The sequence below is a fragment of the Clinocottus analis genome, unplaced genomic scaffold, assembly GCF_023055335.1.
Source record: "Clinocottus analis isolate CAN_PGR_092001 unplaced genomic scaffold, fCliAna1.0.p SCAF_13, whole genome shotgun sequence".
Taxonomy (NCBI): Eukaryota; Metazoa; Chordata; class Actinopteri; order Perciformes; family Cottidae; genus Clinocottus; species Clinocottus analis.
The window spans coordinates 17,139,734-17,164,414 of NW_027175854.1; the positions used below are offsets into that span (position 1 = coordinate 17,139,734).

The 24,681-nt window shown below is 43.0% G+C and overlaps 2 protein-coding genes across 3 annotated transcripts; one reads left to right on the forward strand and one right to left on the reverse strand.

The window, feature by feature from the left end:
• Positions 1-2,916: 2,916 nt before the first annotated feature.
• bhmt (betaine-homocysteine methyltransferase) lies at positions 2,917-6,261 on the reverse strand. Its single transcript, XM_068574692.1, has 8 exons — positions 6,197-6,261; positions 5,854-5,986; positions 5,654-5,766; positions 5,339-5,530; positions 4,453-4,600; positions 3,829-4,011; positions 3,512-3,740; positions 2,917-3,419 (listed from the first exon to the last, which is right to left on the reverse strand). The coding sequence occupies exons 1-8, from the start codon at positions 6,215-6,217 to the stop codon at positions 3,239-3,241; spliced, it is 1,200 nt and encodes a 399-aa protein (XP_068430793.1). The 5' UTR covers positions 6,218-6,261; the 3' UTR covers positions 2,917-3,238.
• A 4,110-nt stretch (positions 6,262-10,371) lies between these two features.
• On the forward strand, positions 10,372-24,377 carry dmgdh (dimethylglycine dehydrogenase). 2 transcript variants are annotated; one of them, XM_068574421.1, is made up of 16 exons: positions 10,372-10,588; positions 10,831-10,999; positions 12,407-12,505; positions 12,588-12,752; positions 14,224-14,428; positions 18,470-18,718; positions 18,795-18,993; positions 19,082-19,251; positions 19,356-19,509; positions 20,365-20,530; positions 20,607-20,737; positions 22,301-22,518; positions 22,767-22,924; positions 23,217-23,276; positions 23,397-23,531; positions 23,643-24,377. In XM_068574421.1, the coding sequence occupies exons 1-16, from the start codon at positions 10,467-10,469 to the stop codon at positions 23,853-23,855; spliced, it is 2,613 nt and encodes an 870-aa protein (XP_068430522.1). In that variant the 5' UTR covers positions 10,372-10,466; the 3' UTR covers positions 23,856-24,377. The 2 variants fall into 2 exon arrangements, with proteins under 2 accessions (XP_068430522.1, XP_068430523.1); XM_068574422.1 differs by lacking the exons at positions 10,372-10,588; positions 10,831-10,999 and adding an exon at positions 12,060-12,277.
• The last annotated feature ends 304 nt before the right edge of the window (positions 24,378-24,681 follow it).

Consider the following 24,681-nt stretch of genomic DNA (forward strand, 5'->3'; position numbering starts at 1 on the left):
CCAGAATTTCAAATTATATACACGTATACATCTATACAAAACCCTTCAAATAATAATTAATAAATTATATAAGAAAACTACTGGAAAGCTGGATACGTTTTATTAATTTATATTTCTTCCTTTATGTTATGTTTACCTTCAACTACTGACATATTCTCTAATATATATATATATATATATATATATATATATATATATATATATATATATATATATATACATATATGTATATACATATATATATATATATACATATATATATATATATATATATACATATATATATATATATATACATATATATATATATATATATATATATATATATATATATATATATATATACATATATATATATATATATACATATATATATATATATATATATACATATATATATATATATATATACATATAAATATATATATATATATAAATATATATAAATATATATATATACATATATATATATATATATATATATACATATATATATATATACATATATATATATATATATATATATATATACATATATATATATATATATATATATATACATATATATATATATATATATATATACATATATATATACATATATATATATATACATATATATATACATATATATATATATATATATATATATATATATATACATATACATATATATATACATATATATATATATATATATATATATATATATATATATATATATATATATACACACGATATGAGGTTGGTGTATTTATGATTTTTTGGGGGTTTTCCACACTAGGATATATTCTCATTATACATATACAGACATTGTTTAAAGAAAAAGTAAAGTAAAAAATAAATTCTAATAACATGTATGAAAAAAACAACAGTACTACTTAACAATAACTTAAATATAAAAGTTGGCGTCTAAGTGGCAGTTGACGCCCACAATGTGAGCTCCTACGGAGGGAAAACATGCAAACTTTAGAGGGAAAAATGACAATGCAGGTGAGAAGTATAGAGCATCTTTTGTGTTGCTCTCTGTAGCAGTGTGTGCGTTAGTCTGCCATGGTGTTGTACTTCCACTAGATGGTGCCAAAGTCTCACAATGAAATTCATCAAACACTCACTTCATCACCAGAGAGGGTCTGAGTCTGCACGAACTGGGTGCTTGCAGGTTTAAAAGATGTTGAAACGAGACCGCTTTACATTTATCCAAATCCAATTTGCTCATTCCGTCATCTTCGTTTTCAAACATTGCACAGAACTTTTTATCATAAAACTGATGTATTCAACATATTTCTAATCTAAATCGTTATGCTGCATTTAATATTATTGACTTAAAACACTTGTTTCTTTCTTTTTCTTTTCTCTTACCATGTTTATTGTGACCAGATTCCTGATTCTGAAGATTTGGGGAAGAATGTTATATTTAAAATGAAGGATCCAACACTTGTTGGACTGCATTGTACTTAATAAACTGGCCACTGAGTAAACAGAGTGTTGAGTGTGCTGTGGCCTCTTTTCTCCTCAGGCATCAGTCACACCTGCTTTTCACCGACTCATCGGCTCTGACATCTTCCTGCCATCATGAAGTGACAGTTGCTGCACCCCCAAGGCATATCAACCGGTCATACCAGCTTTGACGAGTCTGACGGCACGGTCTCCGGGCTGGCAGGTCTGCCTCGGGTCCAATGTACATAGTTGCAGCAACGGGCTTCCTTGTGCTCTTCACAACCTGCACGGCCCACTCGGCCTCTTCCACGTATGCGAACAACTGAGAATGAAAGTTGATGTGTATTTGACCACGTCAACATGAACGATTGTTCTTGGGTTAGCTGTGAGGGTTTGAGCTCATAAAAGAGAGGTCACACTTTAATAATTGTATTAGTTCAGTATTAATATTACTGCAACTTTAAATGAAGTTGTGTTGAGAGACTGTGAAAGTGTCATGATTTGTAGTTTTATGTTTACTGTTTTATTTTGAAGTCTTGTGTCCTCTGTGTCTCTGCACTTCCTACCCTGGTGATTGTATTGGATTGTGTGTCTCACCGGTTCCTGGTTGTGTATTCTCTTCACCTGTGCTGCCCTCAATGTGTCCACCTGTTGCTCGTTACCTCCTCTTGTACTTAAACCCAGTTTGTCTCCTGTTTCCTTGACGGTTGTTAAAATAAATAACTTGCAACTGTCGCGTAGGCTTTTGGTTCCTCACTCTCAGAGCATCCTGTGACAGGAAGAGTATGAAAGTAAAGAAGTAGACTATTTTATGTAACTTTTTATCTTTTTAGTACAACCATTTAACATATATAGTTTTTATTCAATTATAGTTTGTGATTAGATCATATAAAATGCATAGGATGCTATAAATTCCTATGTTTTATAATCTTTTCTTGATTATGGGTATTGTAAAAAGCTCTGTGTCATAGGATGATGAAGCCAGGTTGGTTGACTTTAGAGAGGATCTGGGATTGACCCTTGAAGAAAAGGAGGATGGGTAAAAGTACAAAAGCTGACAGACATTTCATCAGATCTCGGTCTGAATAGTGATTTCACCAGATTTTGAGAACTGGATTCTCCTGTCTCAGCCCACAGTGGTTGGTAAACACACTCTTGTAAAATGTTAAGCATCTGTATAGCAAGAAGAAGGAAATAGCCTCGGGTCTTGATGATGGCCTAAAGGTAAACACAGACACCTTTGACAGGTGGAGCTAAAAGGTTCCTTTATAGCTTCATGTAGAACATTAACGAAAATAACTAAAGGCTTGTAGGAGAGTAAAAGAACAATATTTGTCTCTGAAATGAAGAAAACAGAATCATCTCTTACTTATTCCACCACAGCATCTATGAACCAAAACTGTCATCAACAAGATATCTTTTTTTGAATCAGGTTCAGTTGAACCTTTATGGTAAAAAGAGGACAGAACACATGCCGATTGTTCAATTTGAAGTTTATTGCTACACATCATTCAATTATTTTTGTAAGAAAACATTCGGCACATTTGGAGTGTTAAGGCATTTCTTTTAGTGCGTTCACAGCTGCTGCTGCTGCTTCGGGGGGTTTGCAGCCTCAATTATTCACAGTTGTGATATTTTTTTTGTTGCTGCTTTTGGCCTGAAAGACAATTTAAAGTTTCAGCATATGACGCCAGTCTTCTACATACAGTAAAAATGGTCCTGAAAAAGAGAGAAAGGACGTTTCAATCTTTATGGTATGTTAACGTCAGCGGCTGTGTGACCACGCCTTCTCTCCTCTTCACTGGTGTGTTTTGGCCTTGTCGAAGAGAGCCTTCAGCTGGTCCTGGGAGGTGGCCTCCTTCTGCTGCATCAGGTCAGCGTGACCTTTGGTGACCCCCCAGCCGTCGGGCGAGGCCATCGAGGGGCAGAAGGGACGGCCGGACGCCGGCTTCAGCTTCTCCCAGTAGTCACGGCGGGCCCTGCAGAGAGGAACACCTTCTATTTCAACCAAAACTGGAGGCGTTTATAGAGAAAGAGTGAGGTTGAATAAAGAAAGACGCGTCTCCAGTACCTGGCTCTGACCCAAGGCTTCGTGTGCATCTCCAGACCACTGCCCCAGTTGCCGTGCTTCTCAGAGCCAGCGGGCAGGATCCCCCTCTCAGGGGCCAGCTCCTCGGCCAGGGCCCGGACGTGGTACGGCTCGAAGCCGCAGCAGCCCCCGATGTAGCGGATGCCGGCGTCGTAGGCTTCCCGGGCGTATTTCTGCATGTCCCACCTGGTCAGGATCCTCGGCTCCAGACCTGCCGGGGAGAAGACGAGTTTGTACGTTAGTCCGGTTCGGATGGAGACGTTGAGAAGCGGCATGGTTTTGAGCATTTGGACGCGTACTGAAAGGGAACTCGGGCAGGTCGATGAAACCCTGGCAGTTGCAGTCAGGAGTGTGGTACGCCAGCGGCTGGCTCATGTAGTGAGCCTTCAGCCCGGCCTTCTCCACCGCCGCCTTCATCATCTTCACGGTCTTCACACAGGTCTCCGGGTCAAAGTGGCAGTTGACGCCCACAATGTGAGCTCCTACGGAGGAGAGACATGACGTATAGAGTGAAGTGGTGTTGTACATCGAGAGGGCGCCTAAGTCACATAATTGCAACACACACACAGTCATTTTAAAGGACGTTATAGCAGACAGTTTAATTATTTTGATGAATATTTGCATATCCCATGCACTTTTATAATATTGATTAGATCTTTTCACAGCATCCCCTGGCGTGATGTAGTTTAGTCGTCTCATTTAACAAGTTGTTGGAGACCTTTTTTTAACAACACAATTCCCAAAGGGGTTTATTCATCAATGCATTTCATATTGTAGAACGTTAAAATGTCTTCAGAGAACAAAAACATCTCACTTTGAGACGAGGGAGCCAGAAGTGCAAAAGCATTTCTCTATTTCAGGGCTCTTTCCTTTAAGTTCATTAACTCATACATACAGCACATGGCTTTAAAATGATGTCACACCAGCTTTGACGAGTCTGACGGCACAGTCTCCGGGGCTGACTCCGTTCAGGTCTCCCTCGGGTCCGATGCACAGTGTTGCAGCGACGGGCTTCCCGGTGCTCTTCAGAACCTGCACGGCCCACTCGGCCTCTTCCACGTGCTCAAAGTACTGCGAGCGAAAACACACGAGCAGGAAGAACATTCAAGTATTACTATTGTCATGGGCATTTTCTAATTCAGACTATTAAAAATAGTCAACGTTGCAAGCTAAAAGATAAAGACTGAAGTCACATTTCTGACTCAGACATTGCTACGTCAGCCTCTGTGCTCAGACCGTTTGAGACCCGCTGGGGAACAAAGTGGAGCATTTTAGCAGCTGAAGAGACAGCTGAGATATTTCCCCCAGATAAAAAAGTTGCTCTGCAACAGCTGCACGCGAAACCGTCTGCCAACGAGACTCAAAGTGAGGTCGCATCTCCTCTCGTCAGCAGCTGCTTTCTACTTTGCGACTGCAGGTTAAAATAGATTCCAACGCGACGACGACCGGTTAACGTCAATCAGCAGTGAGCAGGAACATAAACTGTAGGTATAGTTGGTGAATTAATGCGTTTACCATGAAGATTTAAATATACTCTGGTGCCGAGTCAAACACTCAAGTTACCTGTGGGGGTTTGATGAGCTTACAAAGAGGCGTCACTCTTTCCAGAGACACTACACCACCGAGTTAACAAATACACATGGCAGTTTTCTCTACAAGGGATTTGTTTTCATCTTGTTGGAACTTTTCTTGTGTTTTCTAACCTGAACAATGAGCAGCGGGGACCTAATGACATTGCTACTGGTTGCATTACGAGTGCAATAATAAACCTAATATCCTCCAGACTTTTCCTTTCACGTCACTACGTACCTCTGCGATCAAGAAGTCCACGTTTTTCTTGACGAAGACGTCGATCTGTTTCATGAAGATGGCCTTGACCTCCTTCTCGCTCTTGCAGCTCAGGTACGCGGGCGTCTGAGAGATTCCTCCTGCCACCAGAGCATCTCCCTCGTCGGCCACCTGCCTGGCCAGGTCACACGCCGCCTCGTTTATCTGCTGCCCCTGAAGATCCAAAGAGACAAACCAAACAAACGCTGAACACAAATGGCTTCAAGCCCCCGTTTCATGCTGCAGGTGAACCGGCTTCAAGAGGCTTCTGAGCAGCTGCACTTTCTATACACTCACAGTGAAGCGCTGAGTGTGGCCCCTGTTCTCCAGTTTGTCATCGCTTGCGTAGAAAGTGAAGGTCTGCATGACGTTGGCGCCGGCTCTCAGGAACTCCCTGTGCAGCTGCCGCACTGAAACACCAACGTGGCTCATGTTTGCAACTGGACGTACAGGTTATGTGACACGAGACGTGAAAAGAAAAGAGAAACGAGCGCTACCTGCTTCTGGGTGCTCTGCTGCAGCCTCGGGGGTCCACGGCCCGGCCTTCACGTAGCCCCTCTTCTCCAGGGCGAAGACGAAGCCTCCGTCCCCGATGATGATCTCTCCTGCATCCAGACACGCCAAAATGCCCTGCGGGGAAGATAAAAGCGTGCAGGACGCGCAGAAATTACACCTCACTGTTCTGAACCAACTTGTTTTTGCAGACAAATAAGCAAAACAAAAAAAGGAGTACACAATAAAACGCCCGACGCGTCGCACTTTCCACCGTGCATGCAACGAGTTAAATGAACGAAACTAACGGGAGTTGTCGCGTGGATCCGCATCCTTTCTTTGGCTCACCTTCTTTGCTCCTGGTGCCATGATTATTGCAGCAGTGACCGGCCCTCTCCTCTCAGCTGCTCTGAGTTCGGAAAGGTCTCTCTGCAGACAGCCACGCTGCATTTATAATCCAAGGAGGGCGTGATGGCTGCTGTCATTCAGCAGAGGAACCGCCTTCCTCTTTTGCACAGCTCATCTTTCCTTCTGCAAGTTTGCACAACACAACCCATTGTTCACGAGACTCAGGCGTGCTCCATTGATAGTTTCTTGAATACATTTTATTTTGTAATGAAGCTTTAATGCTTTATTGGGTGAAAACAGGGTAATTATCTGTTTTGACTGTCAGATTTGAACTGTAATTGTCATATTATGCAAAACACATAAGGCATACATATGCAGATGTTACAGAGATGAGTATATTTAGATTATATTTTGAAAATATATAACCTTCACTCTTGCTGATGAAGGTGTCGGAAGCTATAATGCTAACCGATCGATGCTAAAACCAGGAGCATGTGATGCAGTTTCACAAGAACTGTGAAAGAAGGAGAAAGTGGAAACCACCAGTGCTCCAACACTGAGACTTGCCTTGTGTGCAGCAGTTAAATCTGTCGCCCTGAAAGCATGTGACCTCTTAATTGTATTTATACACATTAAGAGCTGACAGTTAGACTGAAGATGTCATCTACAGATTGTTTGTTGACGAGTCGTTTGCTCTAAAAATGGCAGAAAATAGGGAAGTGTCTGTAATTATTTCCTAAAGCACACACAGGGTGGCTCATTCATGTCAATAAGAATGATGAAGGCATAATTAATTCTACTTTTAAAAGCTATCCTCAGATTGTGCAGGGATACGCCAAAGAGGCCAGAAGTGAAAAAAGATATAATTTCATTAAAGATTAAACATTTTCAAAAGTATAAAGGTAACTAACGATACCTCCATTGGTAATAATTTACCCAAAATTAACCCTTGGAGGCCTGCTGTTCACAGCACAGACAGGTCAGCATGCCGATGACATCGTCTGGTGGCATTAATGTGTATGTTTCATGTTAACTCCTTTATATCTTGTTGTCTATAGTTTACATCAACACATCATATTGTATGAGATCCTCATGTGTGAGAACGAGACAGAGTGGAGCAGAAGCATAAAATGGAAATACTCAAACACTTGGATCTTTATTCAGGACGCTCCTCTGGACGCTGAATCCCTCGATACGTAGAACGCCATGTGTGATATAACGTGATACTCTGAGATCGTACATGCTGTACAGATGCCACATTTGTTGCGGATGTTCTAGTTTATAAATCCCACCGTCCTCATGAAATGTCCTCATGGTCCTGGCTAACACGCTGCTACCAGGCGAAAGACATGAAGCGCTCCAGCAGGTCAGACTGCGGTCGTGTTCGGCTGCTTCCAGGTGTACACAAGTACAGAAATGCTGCAAAAAGAGGAGAAGTGAGGCGTGAGTAGAGTCCTTACAGTTCAACCTCAGGGGAGCGTGAATGCCATGAGTTTTAGATGAAGAGATACTTCACTGCATGTGAAATATTTGGCCTGTTGGTGGAGTTAGAGGAACAATCAGGGGATCGCCAAAGTCACTCGGGTTCATCCTCGGGGGATCATGAATGGATCAACACATGCTCAGTCCCAACTCATCAGATCCCGCCCCTTGGTTCAGTGCCCCTTGCCATTGGAGATCGAGGCGCTACGCACCGCACTAGCGATAGTTTTTCAACGCATCGTAACAAACGTGTTCAACATACGTTACGTGCGTGGTGTCCTTTCAAAATAAACTTCACAGGAAGTTAAGTTCAGGCGTCAAAACCACTTTGTTATGTTTAGGAAAAGAGCGTGGCTGACGCAAACTTGACTGACTCGCCACTCAGTCACCATGTGACGAGTGGCCACTAAGGCCTCGGGTCTCCATTGGAGGGAGTTGAAAGCAAACAGACGCCTGAGGGAAACTCAGCGCATTGACCAGCGTCTCTGGTAGAGACCTGTCAATCACCTTGTAGCCCCGCCCCTAAAGCAACCCCTGCTTTATGGTCTGTTTGACTCTAAATTGAACATTTACTAAATGAACATCATGCTGTATTGAAGACGACTTGAAACTAGAGATTGAGACATGAACCCATGTTTACAACGTTCAAAATCAAGAGAGAAGTAGAGTCATTTATATAGACTTCTATACAACCAGAGGAGGCGCCACCTGGTGGTCAGGAGAGAGCAAGCGGGTGTAAGACACTTCATCATTGGCTTCACTTTTCATCGATTACAATATTTAATCACGATTAATTGCAATTAATCACATTTTTTTCCTTCATTTTCATGCTCTTAACATGAAAAAGTGGATTGGCTTGCTTTATGCAAATGTTTTATCTTATTAAAGTCAGCTTACACGTAATAATGATATTCATAACTTCACAATTTCCAATATTCAAAGGGCTATAAAAACAGATTCTTACATTTGTAAAGTGAAACTACAAAGCAGTCCTGTTCAGGTGGACCTCTGCTATGTCCATGTGTATGGCCTTGAGATTTTACTGTACAGTTTTGGAGAAAAGTGACTTCAAAGTCAGCTTCAATGACATAATAATATTCATAATTTCCAATATTCAAACTGCTATAAAAACAGCACCTTTGATACTTTTATTTGTGTATATACATGTAAAACAAATGGCATTGCCATCGTCCTAAGTTGTACTTTGCTTTTAATGTTAAAGAGCAAATATTAGCAACGGCCTGGTTGGTTGTGAGAACGAGAACTAGAAATATTACAATGAAATATCCAGTGGTTGTGGACCACAGCGGGGAACCGTCCCAGCTAGCAGGGCGAAACAAACGGACGGTTACATGCTGGACAGTTTGCTTTAAGCTCGTCCGGAGGCAGAGCGTTTGGGACGAGCTTTGGGCCGGCATGGAGCCGCCCCACCAGAGAGAGAGGCAGCCTCCATGGGTGTTGTGCAACTTCATAGTTAAGTCTGGTGCACCATGTCCGCCGAAACACTTACTATTTAACTCTTTTTTCAAAAGGTTTTTCTTGTAAATGCACCCAATACTGTCCAATAATCTGGGCACACAGTCACATCATTTCCACTTGGTGCATATCTACATTTGCTTCTGCAAGTCGGTGTTCATGGAAAGCAGCTGTGACGATAGACGACCAGTTCAAACCTGTTGCAGCTGTTGCAGGTGTTTTGGAGGAAGCTGTGTTGCAATAAAAGGCTCAAGGGCCGCTCAGAGATCAACGTGTCTGTATGGATCGCTCAGACTAGAGCTTGACTCTGAGCAGCGTTTACTTTTTTACACAAGTTACACAACACAGACGTAACCAGAGCGAAGCCTTTCTTGGAAAGAGTTCAGTGTTGTTTATCTTCACTGTTGCATTCACTGCTTTTGTGCAACAATATCAATACATACTGTTTTTTTTTAAGGTTTTCCACTGTTCTCCTGACTCATCAATTTATATATATATATATATATATATATATATATATATATATATATATATATATATATATATATATATATATATATATATATATATATATATATATATATATATAGACATTTGGTTATTTTGGTGTTTTTTTTTAAATCTCGTTCCATCATCAGGTCAAAATTTAAATGTGTCCAATACTTATAGCTAAATATTATGGACTTTATGTAAGAAGTGGGCGTATCGTCGTGACGTCACTCGTTGGCTTCTGTTTACTAAAGAGACATTTTCACAGTAAAAGAAGAGAAAATATCCCATTAACTTCTCACATATTTCATTTTTAAATAAATGTTCATGGCACAAAGAGGGAATATTCTCAAACAATCACATAAAAAAGCAAAAAGAGAAGAGAAAAGTCTGAAAAGTCACAAATGTAATCCCATAAATCATTTTATAATCAATTTACGACGAAACCAAACCAGTACATGTTGTATAAATGTTACTTAAAGTCCATTTGGCTGTAAATGTAAGCTTTTACTCCAGAATCTCAAACACAATAAACATCACAGCTAGTAGCAGAAGAAGAAGAAAAAAGACATAAATCATTCACGTATATTCTGATCTGTTTATTTGTTGGCACTCGAAGCGTTAACGCGCTTGAGGGTTGTTCCCGGTAAAGCTTCATCCTCACTTGCTCATCGACCCGTGGGCGTGCCAACACGGCTGTCAGTGCAAAAGAGGGATATTTGTAACCACTCAATGCAGTGATAGGGTCCAGTGAGAGAGAGGAGGGGGGGGGCTGCTTATGCCTTAAAGTTCATGCATAGTTTGTAAAAACATCACCTCAGTTATGTCGCGCATATTAAACCTAATCAACTTTCATTTGCGGAGAGATTTACCCGCGTGTCCAGGGAGAGCGCGGCTTCCTCTAAGGACCATCTGCTGCACGTCGAGAAAACAAGCAGAGGAGAGGTGAGGTGTTCACGTGTGCGCTGTTACAAATGATACTACTTGTCGTGCGTAAAATGCGCGTAAAGTTGCACATGTCTATCCACGCAACTTTACGCAGTTCTGGTACATCATGTCGCTCATGCTGGTGACTTCAGTAACACGTCAGCTCTGGTTGCAGGTGGAATAGCGTTGTAAACAGACTGGCGAGGCGCGTGTTGTAAAGCTGCAATGATTCACCTGTAACGTGTCTGTCTCTCTCCAAGTGATACGTCCTCAGCTCTGAGGAAGAGGTGGAAGGACACCGCTGACACTGTCATCATCGGCGGGGGATGTGTGGGGGTCAGCGTGGCCTATCACCTGGCCAAAAGTGGCGTGAAGGATGTGGTGCTGCTGGAGAAATCCGAGCTGACGGCTGGGTCCACCTGGCACGCTGTACGTCTCCCACAGTCTACTTGTGTTTATCCATAAGGGAGAACGTGAAGGTGGACAGATGTGAATGGCTGAATGAGCTTTTTCATGTGATCTGTGTCACAGAGCATGAGCACATTGTCACACAACATGAACTGATGCGTTTCCATTTTGGTTCGCAACTAACATTACTGTCATTATTTTATAATTTTTCCCTCAATACATTGTCAGAAAATAGTACAAAAAAGGCCATCACAATTTATTTAAGTTTGCAGTTCATTTCATCCAGTTACATTCACATGAAAGCAACAGGGCCACAACTCCTCTTATAATAATCTGCACATACTTTTTTGGATTAATAATTTTGTTCGTAAAAGTGAGCTCAAAGTGAAATTCTTTAAAGATCCGAGCCTAAAAGTCCAAAAATAAAAGATATTTAATTTAGTGTCATTGACAGCAAAGAAAAGCAGCAAATCCTCATATTTGCAGCTTTTTAAAATATGAATTCAAAGAAATAATTGACCGACAGTCAAAATGAGGTTTGAACTACTTGAACTAATATTTTGTATTTTGAAAATGACTTCATCGATTATGGAAATGCTCGCAGATTGATTTTCTCTAAATCGACTAATTAATAAATTGACTAATCGTTGCAAAAATCCTCACAATTTAGGGCCTGGAACTTGGGGAATATTTGGCGTTTTTGCTGAAGAAACTACTAAATTTACCGATGGGTAAATCTGCACGTTAGTGAAGATGTTTACAGACGTCTTCGTTCTCCAGCAGCTGTTACAAGTTTTCAAGGCATCTGAGACTTTGACCCACTTTCCTCCACCGCCGCTCATTCACTTCACTGTGACGCTATTAATACACGTTTGACACGTCAGACAGGCCAACTTACTCTTACTATGTTACCCTCTTCCTCTCCGGGGGCGGGAGCATATCCCAGCATGCATCACCGGCAGGGAACTCCTTCTAAGAGTTATAGTCAGTTAAATTAAAGCTGTTATAATCCATATATTAACATTAACAATTGATCAATTGAATAATGAGAACGAGGTCTCTGGTCGTGATGAATAATTACCACCTTGAGTGTTTTAAGCGTCTTTTATCTCATTGTTTTGTTTTTAACAGCACTGTTTAGCTTCACTCCCACAGCTCTCATTAGCGTTGTTAGCTCCCAAACCGGACTGTACGCTACTCGCCGACCACCAAACGACAGACAGACAGAGTTGTCGTGATATGATGGTGGAGACCAAAAGAGAGGCACAAGAGAGTAAATATTGGACTTATGTTCATCAGGTGGACACCGACATGAATATAAGTGAAGGATGACGTTGCTCTGTGTCTTGGTGGATGTCTCCATAAGCAACTCTTTGCAAAGATATAACCTCAATATGTTTTCTGATCCTGGTTTGTTTTGTATTCCAGGCTGGTTTGACAACATATTACCATCCAGGCATCAACTTAAAAAAAGTCCACTATGACAGCATCAAATTATATGAGAAGCTGGAGGCTGAAACTGGACAGGTGAGGCGCCTCCCTCGCTCACCTCTCCTCCCTTTTGATGCTTCGATGAGGGCTTTTTGATCCGTCTCCTCCTCCTCTGCAGGCGGTGGGCTTGCATCAGCCCGGCAGCGTCCGTATTGCTGGAACGGCGGCTCGCGTGGACGAGATGAAGTACCAGATGACGCGCACACACTGGAACGTGACAGAACAGTACTTCATCGGACCGGAGAAAGTGCACGAACTTTTCCCTCTCCTCAATATAAACAAGGTCTGTATCATTATTGACTTGATTTAACAGTCGTTGATCATTCACCAAACCATAGTGCAACTATCACATAATGTCCTCGACAAAGCCTTTGGATTATCGGTCGCATTGCCATGAATTTTGCTATAAATAGTCATGATCCTCAGAAGATTATTCTGACTTTGACTTTGTTTGGCAGAATCACAAGAGAGAAATTACCTTTTGTGCACATTCATTTTCCATGAAATTTACCAGCACATTCTTCGTTCATGCTCCTCAGAGGAAGAACCCTTTCTTTTCTTTTTTGGGACCTTCCAGTTTTCCTCTCACGTCATCCTCAGTAGGCCAAAATGTCAACTTAGCACACACAAAGAAAACATCTTGAAATCAACAAGTCGACATCCATTCTGCATCCCCAGAAGATAACTCCCTGTCTTTTATTTTAGTGAGCACCGGTTCTTTTGTCTGGCATCCCCACATGAATGAAATCCGTCTTTGTGCACAAAAAATGTTCAAATCAAACAAACTGACATCGTCAAGCATTCATCTGAAGAAAAGCCCTTTTTCATTGTGTATCTTGCATCATCTTCAGGAGGCCAAAATGTCGACAGAAAACATCTTTATATCATCAAATTGAGGCACACGTGGATAAATCCCTTTGGTTCAATGCACCGTAAAAATATTTGAAAATGTGCTCGCATGTTGTCGTCACCACCCACTTCAGTACCATGATTACCGTAAAGGTCGGGTCATAAGCCGCTACTACCTTCGGTGGTTGTTGGGGAGCTAGTGAGAAGCTAGCAGCAGCAGCGCTAGCTGGCCACAGCAGGGAGCCAGCGGAGAGCCGCAGCAGCACTAGCCGGCCACAGCAGGGAGCCAAAGGAGAGCCGCAGCAGCACTAGCCGGCCACAGCGGGGAGCTAGAGGAGAGCTAGCAGCAGCGCTATCTGGCTACAGCAGGGAGCCAGAGGAGAGCCAGCGGCAGTGCTAGCCGGCTACAGCAGGGAGCCAGAGGAAAGCTAGCAGCAGCACTAGCTGGCTACAGCAGTGAGCTAGAGGAGAGCTAGCAGCAGCACTAGCCGGCCACAGCAGGGAGCTAGAGGAGAGCCAGCAGCAGCACTAGCCAGCTAAAGTGGGGGAGCTAGAGGAGAGCTAGCAGCAGCGCTATCTGGCTACAGCAGGGAGCTAGAGGAGAGCTAGCAGCAGCACTAGCCGGCTACAGCAGGGAGCTAGAGGAGAGCTAGCAGCAGCGCTATCTGGCTACAGCAGGGAGCTAGAGGAGAGCTAGCAGCAGTGCTAGCCGGCTACAGCAGGGAGCTAGCAGGGACAACCACCAAAGTCGTAGCGGCTTATGACCCGACTTTTACGGTATTATATCAATCAGCTTTGTGCAACTGTGTGTAATGTAAAAGCAAAATGTACAATAATTAATCACTATCTCAGTGTTAATAATGATGAATATTGGTTGTTTTACTGAAGTCTCTCCTTATTGTCAGGTGTTGGCAGGTCTGTACACTCCAGGAGACGGCCACATTGACCCTTACTCTCTGACCATGGCCCTGGCTGCTGGGGCTCGCTTGCACGGAGCCCAGATCTACAACCCGGCCCCGGTCACCGGCCTCAACCCGACCGCTGACGGCAAGTGGGACGTCCTGACTCCTCACGGGACCATCCGCGCCAATCGCATCGTCAATGCAACAGGTTTGTACCTGCACAGGTGCTCATTCACTCTCCAATTAGAGATAACCACATGGTGATGTGATCTGCTTTGGTCTTTTGTGCAAAATCAGGCCTTAAATGTCTCTTTTTTTACTTGAAAGTCTACTTTAGTTGAAAGATTGCTAAGAATATCTGCTGGTTAAGACACAAAGCGGACACATCCTATAGTCGCTGCGTTATGTTATCTGTGGACACCAAACAGAAGGAGACCTTTGCCCCCAAAGACCACCGCCTGCCGAGTTCAGAGTAATCTAGACTTTGGCTTGAACCGGGTCAAACCAGTTCTCGGGGGATTTTGTTGGCAAGGACTTCTTTCATAACTGTTGTTGTTTGTTTATCCGGCAACGAATTTGCTTCAGTGTGTCCTCAATAGAAGAGATGTACTAGAGAAATATATATATATATATAGCTCATGCATATTTTATTCTTGGTCACCTTTTCTCTGCAGTAACAGTCGTCTATAAATGAAATAGCATCTGCAGTTGTTAAAGTCTTGGATCAGCATGTGGATATGCATTTATGGTGGAAAGAAAAAGCTCTGCAATGCAAAGACTAATGTTCTGGAACACTGCGCTATAAAAGACCTCGGAGAACATGTTTTCTACAGCTCATACTTCACGTCTTGTTCCATTTTTCCTGCCTTGAATTTGCACATTCTGTACTCTGCCTGGAGCCAGTAAGAGTGTGGATCCTGCTGGCGTTTTTCCATCGCTGTGTCCGACAGCCAATCCAAACAGGCCAACAGTTCACATTTCATCCAATCTCGAAGCAGCAGCACTTGCACACCTCTCAACAGATTATTTTCTCGCTTTTTGCATCCAGGGACTGAAATGTCAAACTGATAAATATCACAACTGAGGGCCTTAACAATTTTCCACATATTGTAATTCTCACAACTGATATAAAATGGGTAAAAGTAGACTTTTGAAAGTACAGACTGCATTTTATATGTGGGCTTTGTTTTGGTGATATAAAGATTGCTAGCAGCAGAAACAACTCACAGAATAAATCCAACATCGCAAAAAGAAAATGATCACCAAGAGACCGCAGGAACCTCAGATTTTAGTGTGTTTTTAAAGACATTGTGCTCATATTGTTTTGAAACCCCATGACCCACACGCTTGCATAACACCAACTATACTCAGTTAAAGATTCGCTCTGCTTTATTTACATAATTCATCCCTCCCATTCTTCCCTGCCGCCCTCACACAGCATTAATCTTTAACCACTTCTTTTGTCCAGCAAGCATTTTATTTTTCCCAAATTCTGTTTTTTAAGTTATTTAAATCCTTAATTACTTCAGCATCCAATATTTATTCCTATAGCTAACTATTCAAACTTTTCTGCAGGCTTGCAAACTCAATTTCACTCTCAGTTGCAAATTACAACTGATTTGTTATGTGGATATATATTTTATTTAAATCAAATTGCAACTTCTATTAGTGTACTCACAATATTTACACATGACATTCAGCCTGTGACCTTCTGACCTGGTATATTATATGTTTATATTCACGAAAGGAGAAACAAATAGAGCTCAGCAGCGTGGACGGCCGATGTGGACGTAGCAGGACATGTTTTCAAAGGTTCTTTTATTTTGGCGAGCTTGTTGACTCCCGGGGAACCCAGTGAATCGGCCCTGTGTGCAGGCGCCTGGTAAACACGGTCCTCTGCAGCTCTTGCATAAACCGCCTGAGTCCTTATCTGGATGTTGTGTGCATGCACCCCCAACCCCGTCCCTCACCATGAGAAAGAGCCCACATGTGGTGCACACGCAGAATTTAAAGAGTAAATGTTGCAGATGTGCACGGCGATAGAAATATAAAAATAGATTTTAAGTGGATGCTATTTTAATTTAAATTTGTGTTTATAGAACTCACTCTGGCAGCACATGAGCTGAAGACGACAGCAGACTTCAACAGGTGTCAGTTCCCCAGCAGGTTTAACCCGACAACCCAACCTGTCACTCAAAGCGCCCACCTCTCTGTGTGCGTAACTTTAACCTTAATATCTTTAAACATAGTGAACGAGGCTGAACTTTAAAATGAGCTCTAAAGACCAAAACTGCATGTGTACAGCGCTGTAAACATGTTTATTTCTGCTGTAAAGTCGGACATTTTACATGGAGGTCTGTGGGGAGATTGACTCGCTTCCAGAGCCTCGAGTGGACGTTTAAGGAACTGCAGGTTTTTGGCACATCTCACTTTCTCAGCAACAGAGGTTGCCACTTGCTCACAACGCAGGTTGTGTTGGCGGTTGACGTACGAACCAGCTGGTGAACATAAAGCAACATTCAGCAGCCGAGGAGACGGACAGCTGCAACGCTCGTTTGTGTGTGTGGGTGTGTGTGTGTGTGTGTCGGTCCTGGAGACACCTGTTGTATCAGGAACCACCACAGAGGAGGTTTTGAGTCCTTTGTGAGGTGCTATGAGGATAGATTTAGTCACAGGGACAGCATCACAACCAGGAGATGCTGTCAAAGAACTTTACAGGTGTGTAGATAAAAATGGACATAAACATTTCATGCCCCTGGTCCGATTGTGCAGAGCGGACCTGGGGCATTAAATGCAAGATGTTCTCTGGTTCCTTTAGTGTCGGATGGATGAGCTGCTGAAAGGTTGCAGAATGTACATGACCGTAAAGGCGAACTGCTTCTCTGAAACAATGATATCCTGTATCCGGAAGACTTGAAAAGCGCGATACATGTACAAGTAATTCACCATAAAGTGAGCACAAGCATCAATCAGTCTACCATCAATCAAATTAATGATTAATATAGTCAAATTTCCTATGTTTTTGGTCAGTCTGTTGAGATTGTATCTCAAAAGACAGTGAAAGTAATGATAAACCTGTTGGAAAGTCTGTTTGGTAACTTTTTAAATAACTTTTCCAAGTAAATAATGAAAGAGGGGCATTGCTTCTTAATGACAAACAGATTAATGTATTTAACTTTGTGCGTCGCAAGACATGAAGTCTTAATAAATATGTTTTTATTCAAGTTGTAATAAAACATCTGAGGGAATAGAAAAGTTGCCAAAAGTCTGGAAACAGTCGAGAATACTTTTGGAGTTTTGCTTTCTTGATCTTGAAGAGTTAGATGAGAAGATTGACGCTGCTCTTTTATCTCTCTCTCTCTGTTAAATATGAAACTAAAGCCAGCCGCTGGTTAGCGTAGCTTTGGATAAAGACTGGGAGGAAACAGCCAGCGGGTCTCTGTCCAAAAGTAAAAGAATGTGCCTCTGTGTTGTGTTTAATGCGTATATTTCTGCCTCTGGCACAAAACGTCTCATAAAAAACTGCAGCTCGTCTTTTTTTCCACTTCAGTTTTTGTCCACGACATTAATGAGATTTAGAGCTGCTGGTCCAGCACATTTTGTTACCTGTGGACAAAGCAATGCTAGCTGTTTCTCCCTGTTTCCAGTCTTTATGCTAAGCTAAGCTCACCGTCCCACTGGCTGTGACATAATGTGACCGTAGACTTTGTATTAGAAGTTGCCATCGTCACCCTTTGGTTTGTGGACTGCCGGTTTGAAGACTTGATTGCCCGTCGTCATTTTGTTTATTTGCAACCAGAAGTGACATCAGAGGGCGGGGCTAAATACAACCGAATGCTGAGTAAGACATTTTCAGGCCAAATAAGTGAAAACACCTGTGAAAGAGTTAAAGTTGTCAGACTAAAACAGGGACAACTCCAAGACCCGTAATGACGTGGCAAAGACCTGCCAATCACCTTTTAGCCCCGCCCTAAAGCATAGGGCGGGGCCCTCTAGTTCACTATAAATGGACCACGACTTACTACCTGGAGGGCTCTTACTACCTGCGTCAGGCATGTTGTTTTGAAGAACTCGAAACTAGAGATTGAAACCATCAAAGAGAGATGAAGTCATTTTCTCTAGACTTCTATACAACCAAAGGAGTTGTATAGACGTCTATAAGAAAATAGACGTCTATACAATAGGCGAATATGGACATTTAGGGCTCAATCTTGTGATTTATTCCCATTCCTGTTTTGCTTTTTTAAAGGTTTCTGGGCCCGGGAGGTGGGCAAGATGATCGGGTTTGAGCACGCCACCATCCCGGTGCACCACCAGTACGTCGTGACGGCGACGGTACCAGAGGTGAAGGCTCTGGGGAAGGAGCTGCCCGTCATCCGGGACCTGGAGGGCTCTTACTACCTGCGTCAGGAAAGAGACGGCCTGCTGTTCGGCCCGTATGAAAAGATGGAGAAGATGGTGCTGCAGGACTCCTGGGTCAGAGACGGCGTGCCGCCAGGTCCGTCCGCCGCGCAAACGGATTCGTCTTTGATGTTTTGCTCTCTTTAAGCTCACCGCCCGTGTCTCCGTCGCAGGTTTCGGCAAGGAGCTGTTTGAGTCGGACCTGGACAGGATAATGGAGCACATCGAGATGGCCATGGAGATGGTCCCCGTGCTGAAGGAGGCTGACATCATCAACACAGTGTGCGGACCGATCACGTACACACCTGACCTGCTGCCCATGGTCGGACCGCACCAAGGCGTTCGCAACTACTGGGCCGCCATCGGCTTCGGGTGTGTGTGTCGTTGGGGGATGGAGATTGGTGAGCAGATGAGCTTCTGATTGATTCATGCTCAAAAGAAAGCTCTGGACTGTTTCCAGGTATGGAGTCATCCACGCCGGCGGGATCGGTAAGTTCCTGAGCGACTGGATCAGGAACGGGGAGCCTCCGTACGACCTGATTGAATGCGACCCCAACCGCTACGGCAAATGGTCGGACATGTCTTTCCTGTGCGCCAAAGCTCGAGAGTCTTACGGCTTCAACAATGTGGGTAAGAAACAAAAGACGATCGCTAAAATTCATCGGGACGAAAACCCTTCTCTTTTTTAAGCATCGTTAAAACGGTAACGCCCTCACTTCTGTCGGCCTCGCCAGTCGGTTACCCCAAAGAGGAGCGATTCGCCGGTCGACCGACCTACCGGAAAAGCGGCGTTTACGAGCTGCTGAAGGACAAAGCGTCCATGGGCTTTCACTCCGGCTGGGAACAACCGCACTGGTTCCACAAACCTGGAGATGACATCGGATACAAGTAAGGCATCTAGTCCGCAGAGTGCTTTATAAAATCTCTAATGATGTCATCGGTCATGGTCATACTCATCTTTCCGATCCGGCGTTGGGGACTTTTTGGCATTCGCCTGATCGGACAGTGATCGGATATATTTCGTGGTCAAAGGAGCGGCTGTAAAACGGCGGATGAACATATTTTATTTCCTTTTTTTAATTCATTCAAATGTAGACGTTGCCAGCCTGCATCCAATAACTATCAGAAATAAACATTGGAACAAATCTTGCTCTTTGCGAACCGCTTATAATTAACCAGCAATCCCACACTTCTGCACTGGACGACTCTTGATATAATCCAGCAATGCGTGAAGAAATCCCCTCATGGTTTCTACTGGAGATGCACGCTCCTCTGAGCACGTTAAAGACACAATGTTCTTGGCACACGGCACAAACACATGTTCCCGTACAGAGCTCCCTCACGGCTCTTTCGGTCCGTGCAGGGACGAGCTCGCCGCACATCGTCTGCCTCTGCGGCACAAGAGAACCTTTTAGACATTTATACACCTCGCTGTGAAAGAACGGGACAGCCGCCAACGCTCAAACGGCACATGCAGATAACGCTCAATAGCTGCATTCAACACATCAGCATGAGCAGGATCTCGGGTTGAGAACATGTGACATGACAATGTTTAGCAAAGCACACTGTTTGCCATTTCCTGGGGGGGCTTTTGGAGTCTTGTCCAAACCATTTGGTCGTCTCAGTAGCTTCCTACTTGGCTCATATCTCTGAGGGGTTTCTTTGAACAAATATTAAAGCCACAGTCATAATCTTGTCATGCTACTTTTTTATTGATTTCTAATATTTGTGCGCTGCGCTCAGGCCCAGTTTCCGACGCACCAACTGGTTCGGACCAGTTGGCAGGGAGTGCAAGCTGGTGATGGAGAAGGTGGGAGTGATCGACCTGACGCCTTTCGGCAAGTTCATGGTCAAGGGGAAGGACTCGCACAAGCTGCTGGACCGCCTGTTCGCCAACACCATGCCCAAGGTACAGCGCTTCATTAACGCCTGTTGTGAACTGTATGAAGTCCTCTCTCTGACTCATTACCCCTCTGTGTCTTCAGGTGGGCCTCACGAACATCAGCCACATGTTGACACCCACCGGGAGAGTCTTTGCTGAGGTCACCATCACCCAGCTGTCACCGGGAGAGTTCCTGCTCATCACGGGCTCGGGGTCAGAGGGACATGACCTCAGGTGAAGCTGTGCTTTGACCGTAGATAACTTGGTAGTAAACAAATGTGTTATCATGAAGTAAGCACAACATAAAGGTTATAGATCATAATGGGATGTTTTTATAACAGTTACCGTTCACTGGTTGCAAAAATCCAAGATGGCGACGGCTGTAATGCTGAACTCAAGCATTCAAAACCAGTGACGTCACTACGTCCACTTCTTAGAGACAGACTGTGGTCTAAAAACTACACTACCCATGAGCGTCGTCCACCCTCGCCATGGAGAAGATACAAGATATATATTTTTTGAATCGTATGGAAGCCCATTTCCGCGACACCAAAAAAAAATTAGGACCCCAAAAATAAATAAATCAGGACCCCCCACCCCCCTTCCCCACCAAAAAGAGAAAAAGAATTTGTAGGAAATAAAAAATAAAAAAAAATTAATTTGGACAATAAAATAAAAAAAAATCTACTTTTTTTTTCAGTGTCGAAAATTTCAAAAAATATCTCAGTAATACGTTATTTCATCACTTTGGTTTTACAATACCTTCATTTAAATGTAAATATGTATTGTTCATACAACAAAACAAGTACAAGTCACATTTTTTGGGGGGCGGAGGGGTCCCTAATATTTTGTGTGTGTGTGTGGTCGGAAAGGGGCTTCCATAGAATCGCTTGTTATTGTTTATTAATAAATTAATGAAGCATTTACTTCTGCAACCAGGGACGTCCGAAATAGGACTTTATTGTTATACGCTTAAAGATGCCGTCAGTGCATTTGCATTCAATGATAAAAAAGTAGTTAAAAAAAGTTAAACACTAGCTCCCTCCACTTTGAAACTTGTCGTTGTAGTTTTTGCACTCAGAAGTGTTGAGGCGTGCTTTCTGATGAAGCTCCACTCCACCAGGGCCACGAGCACAAACCCTCACACACACTCGTGCACAAGCAGACAAACAATGTCAATTTAGCAGAGAACATTGAGTACACAATGTCAGTTTTCACACGGCGGCCTCAAGCTGTGCTGAAGAACAACTCTCACAGTCTGTTTCTTACGCCAGAAACCTAAAACCTTTCAGCAGCTGTCGACACAACTCCCCTCCATTTGCTCCAATCAGGAGGCAGTTTGTTGAAACTTTCTCTCCAACACAAGAGCCTCAAGGGCTGGCGGACATGTTTTAGTGCTCTGTAGCGACCTCTACTGGTGAAGACTACAGATGACAAGTTCAACAAGTTCACTTCAGCCTGCGAGACGTTTCCCACACGTGGCTGAGATGTGACAATATATGAAATACTGAGAGTAGTAAAAAATAAATTAGCTTGAAGAGTTAAGTTTACATTCAGTGTTCACATTCACCACCTCCTCACAAAAACATTTGCAAAGGAACATTGCGTGACATTGAGGAGGATCTATTGGCACAAATGGAATATATAATATTATTAAGTATCTTTTCTTTCGTGTACAATCACCGGAAAATAACAAATTATTGTTGTTTTTTTGTCACCTGAGAATGAGCCGTTTATTTCTACGGTAGCTCTGAATGGACAAACCACGCCGCAACTGCAACTTTGCACTTTCTTCAGGTGGATAGAGGCAGAAGCTCAAGACGGAGGGTACGACGTGGACATCAGCAATGTGACGGACGATATCGGCGTGCTGGGCATCGCCGGACCAAACTCCCGCAAAGTTCTCCAGAAGCTGACGGATGAGGATTTGAGTGACGCCGGGTTCAAGTTTCTCCACTGCAAGGCCATCCAGTTGGCCGGCGTTCCCGTCCGGGCCATCAGGATCTCCTACACAGGTGCTGCACACTTAGACTAAACTACCTTTGAATAATGAGATCGTAAATTTTAGTTATGAAGCTCTAATTCTGAACTAAATCACAATTATGAGAGATTTAAAATCAGTTAGAAGTAAAACCAAATTATGAGCGTCAAACAAATGACGACATACTGGTTAATGACACTAAATGTGTGTGTGTGTGTGTGTGTGTGTGTGTGTGTGTGTGTGTGTGTGTGTGTGTGTGTGTGTGTGTGTGTGTGTGTTTAGGTGAGCTCGGGTGGGAGCTGTACATCGAGCAGAAGAACATGGCGACTGTGTATGAGGCCATGATGAAGGAAGGAAAAGACGAGGGCATCGACAACTTCGGCACCTACGCCATGGCCTCCCTCAGACTGGAAAAAGGCTTCAGAGGCTGGGGAGCTGAGGTACACACACACACACACACACACACACACACACACACACACACACACACACACACACACACACACATTTAAATTAAAGGAATACTTCGTCACAACTTGTCCTTTTCATTTAGTTTTTTGTCAGATTGAACAAACACGATATATCAGTGCTTGTCGGCAAATTTTGTTGACTTTAAAAGAGCTAGCTGTTTCCCCCTGTTTCCAGTCTTTATGCTAAGCTAAGCTAACTGGCTGCTGGCTGTAGCTTCATATTCACCGTACAGACATGAGTGACGCATGTCGACTTTTACAGATGAACTGTGACACAAACCCTCTGGAGGCTGGATTGGATTATTTCATCAAAATGAACAAGGTAACCATCCATCTCATTTGTAATTTACCATTTTTTTTAAACATATATTAACAGTTTTTACAATTTAATTCCTCTGTAACCAGGAATACATTCTGAATAACACTGTTTTCTGTTGTCCAGCCCGCTGACTTTATTGGCAAAGCCGCCGTTCAGGAGATCAAAGCCAAGGGCCTGAAGAGGAAGCTCTCCTACATCGCTCTGGACACGGACGATATCGACCCCGAAGGCAACGAGACCATCTGGCACAACGGCAAGGTCAGCAACGGATTAAGTGTTTCCAGTGAGGCGGTTTTCACGTGGTTATTTTGTGGCTATTTTGTGGTTATTTCTCACTCGAGCTGGTGTCTCTTCCCCTCCGGCCGTCAGGTGGTCGGCAACACGACGTCCGGAGCCTACAGCTACAGCAGCCAGCAGAGCCTGGCGTTTGCATACCTGCCCGTGGACTTGTGCTCGGTGGGCCAGAAGGTGGAGGTGGAGCTGCTGGGGAGGAAATACCGCGGCATGGTCATCCAGGAGCCCTTAGCCCTCACCGAACCCACACGGACACGGCTGCAGAAGAAGGCAAAGGGAAAAGCGTAAGCTGTCCTCGGTCAGTTGCGCACCAGCTGATGAAGAACAAGGTTCATGGAGATGTATCAACGAGAGTCTTATGTCCGTGTACTTGACTGATTGTGGCTCGTTTAGGGGAGGAAAATGTCACCTCGCAGTTTCTTCTTCCTGTTTGGTCTCTTCCCGAGAGTGATGGTGAAAACGTGTGCTTCATGAATGTGTTTTAGGGCAACAGGGAAATAAGAAATGTTTAATGTTTCTGCACCAAAATGTCTTTTTTTTCATTCTTTGAATGGATGTAAATGTTTAGAGTTCAAACATTTTGTGAAGGATGCTTGATTGCTTAAAATTTCAACTGTTGAATGAAAAAAACCTTTTTGTGTTTCTTTGAAGAATAGCATTTAGCACTTTGTGATAAATGTAACAAAGTATACAAACAAAAGAAACAGAGGGCTTGTCAATGTGTACAAAGATTGTTTTATAAATCTGTTATTTCTTTTTTTTTACCAGTATATAATTTAATTGGTTTATTGTAATCCCTTGATAATTAAATCAAAGCACTCACTGTCTTATATAAGGTGTTTGTGTCTTAACTCATTTTCCTCTTGATTAGAGTGTACGTCTTTTAAAAAACTTAAAAAAAAATATTTATATACATATAGTTTTTATTTCAAAATGCCTATTTTCCATAATTCACCCGACTGAATACCATTCGAAGATTACTTAAAGTAAAGGTACATCCATGCAACAGTGGCCCCTGCTTGTGTACTACAGTATAGTTCATAGTGTTTGTATACTATACTATATGTTACACAGAACATCCACTGAACAGTAATATTGCAATGTTATGAAGTAT

What these genes read in the sequence shown, in the direction of transcription:
- bhmt (XM_068574692.1), bottom strand. Translation starts at nt 6,217, where the DNA reads ATGGCACCAGGAGCAAAGAAG. An exon ending in CCTGCCCGAGTTCCCTTTCA is followed by an intron (nt 3,741 to 3,828) that starts GTACGCGTCCAA and finishes TCTCCCCGGCAG; the next exon opens with GTCTGGAGCCGAGGATCCTG. An exon ending in AAGCCTTGGGTCAGAGCCAG is followed by an intron (nt 3,420 to 3,511) that starts GTACTGGAGACG and finishes TCCTCTCTGCAG; the next exon opens with GGCCCGCCGTGACTACTGGG.
- dmgdh (XM_068574421.1), top strand. Translation starts at nt 10,467, where the DNA reads ATGTCGCGCATATTAAACCTAATCAACTTTCATTTGCGGAGAGATTTA. An exon ending in AGAAAACAAGCAGAGGAGAG is followed by an intron (nt 10,589 to 10,830) that starts GTGAGGTGTTCA and finishes TCTCTCTCCAAG; the next exon opens with TGATACGTCCTCAGCTCTGA. An exon ending in TGGGCCGCCATCGGCTTCGG is followed by an intron (nt 18,994 to 19,081) that starts GTGTGTGTGTCG and finishes GACTGTTTCCAG; the next exon opens with GTATGGAGTCATCCACGCCG.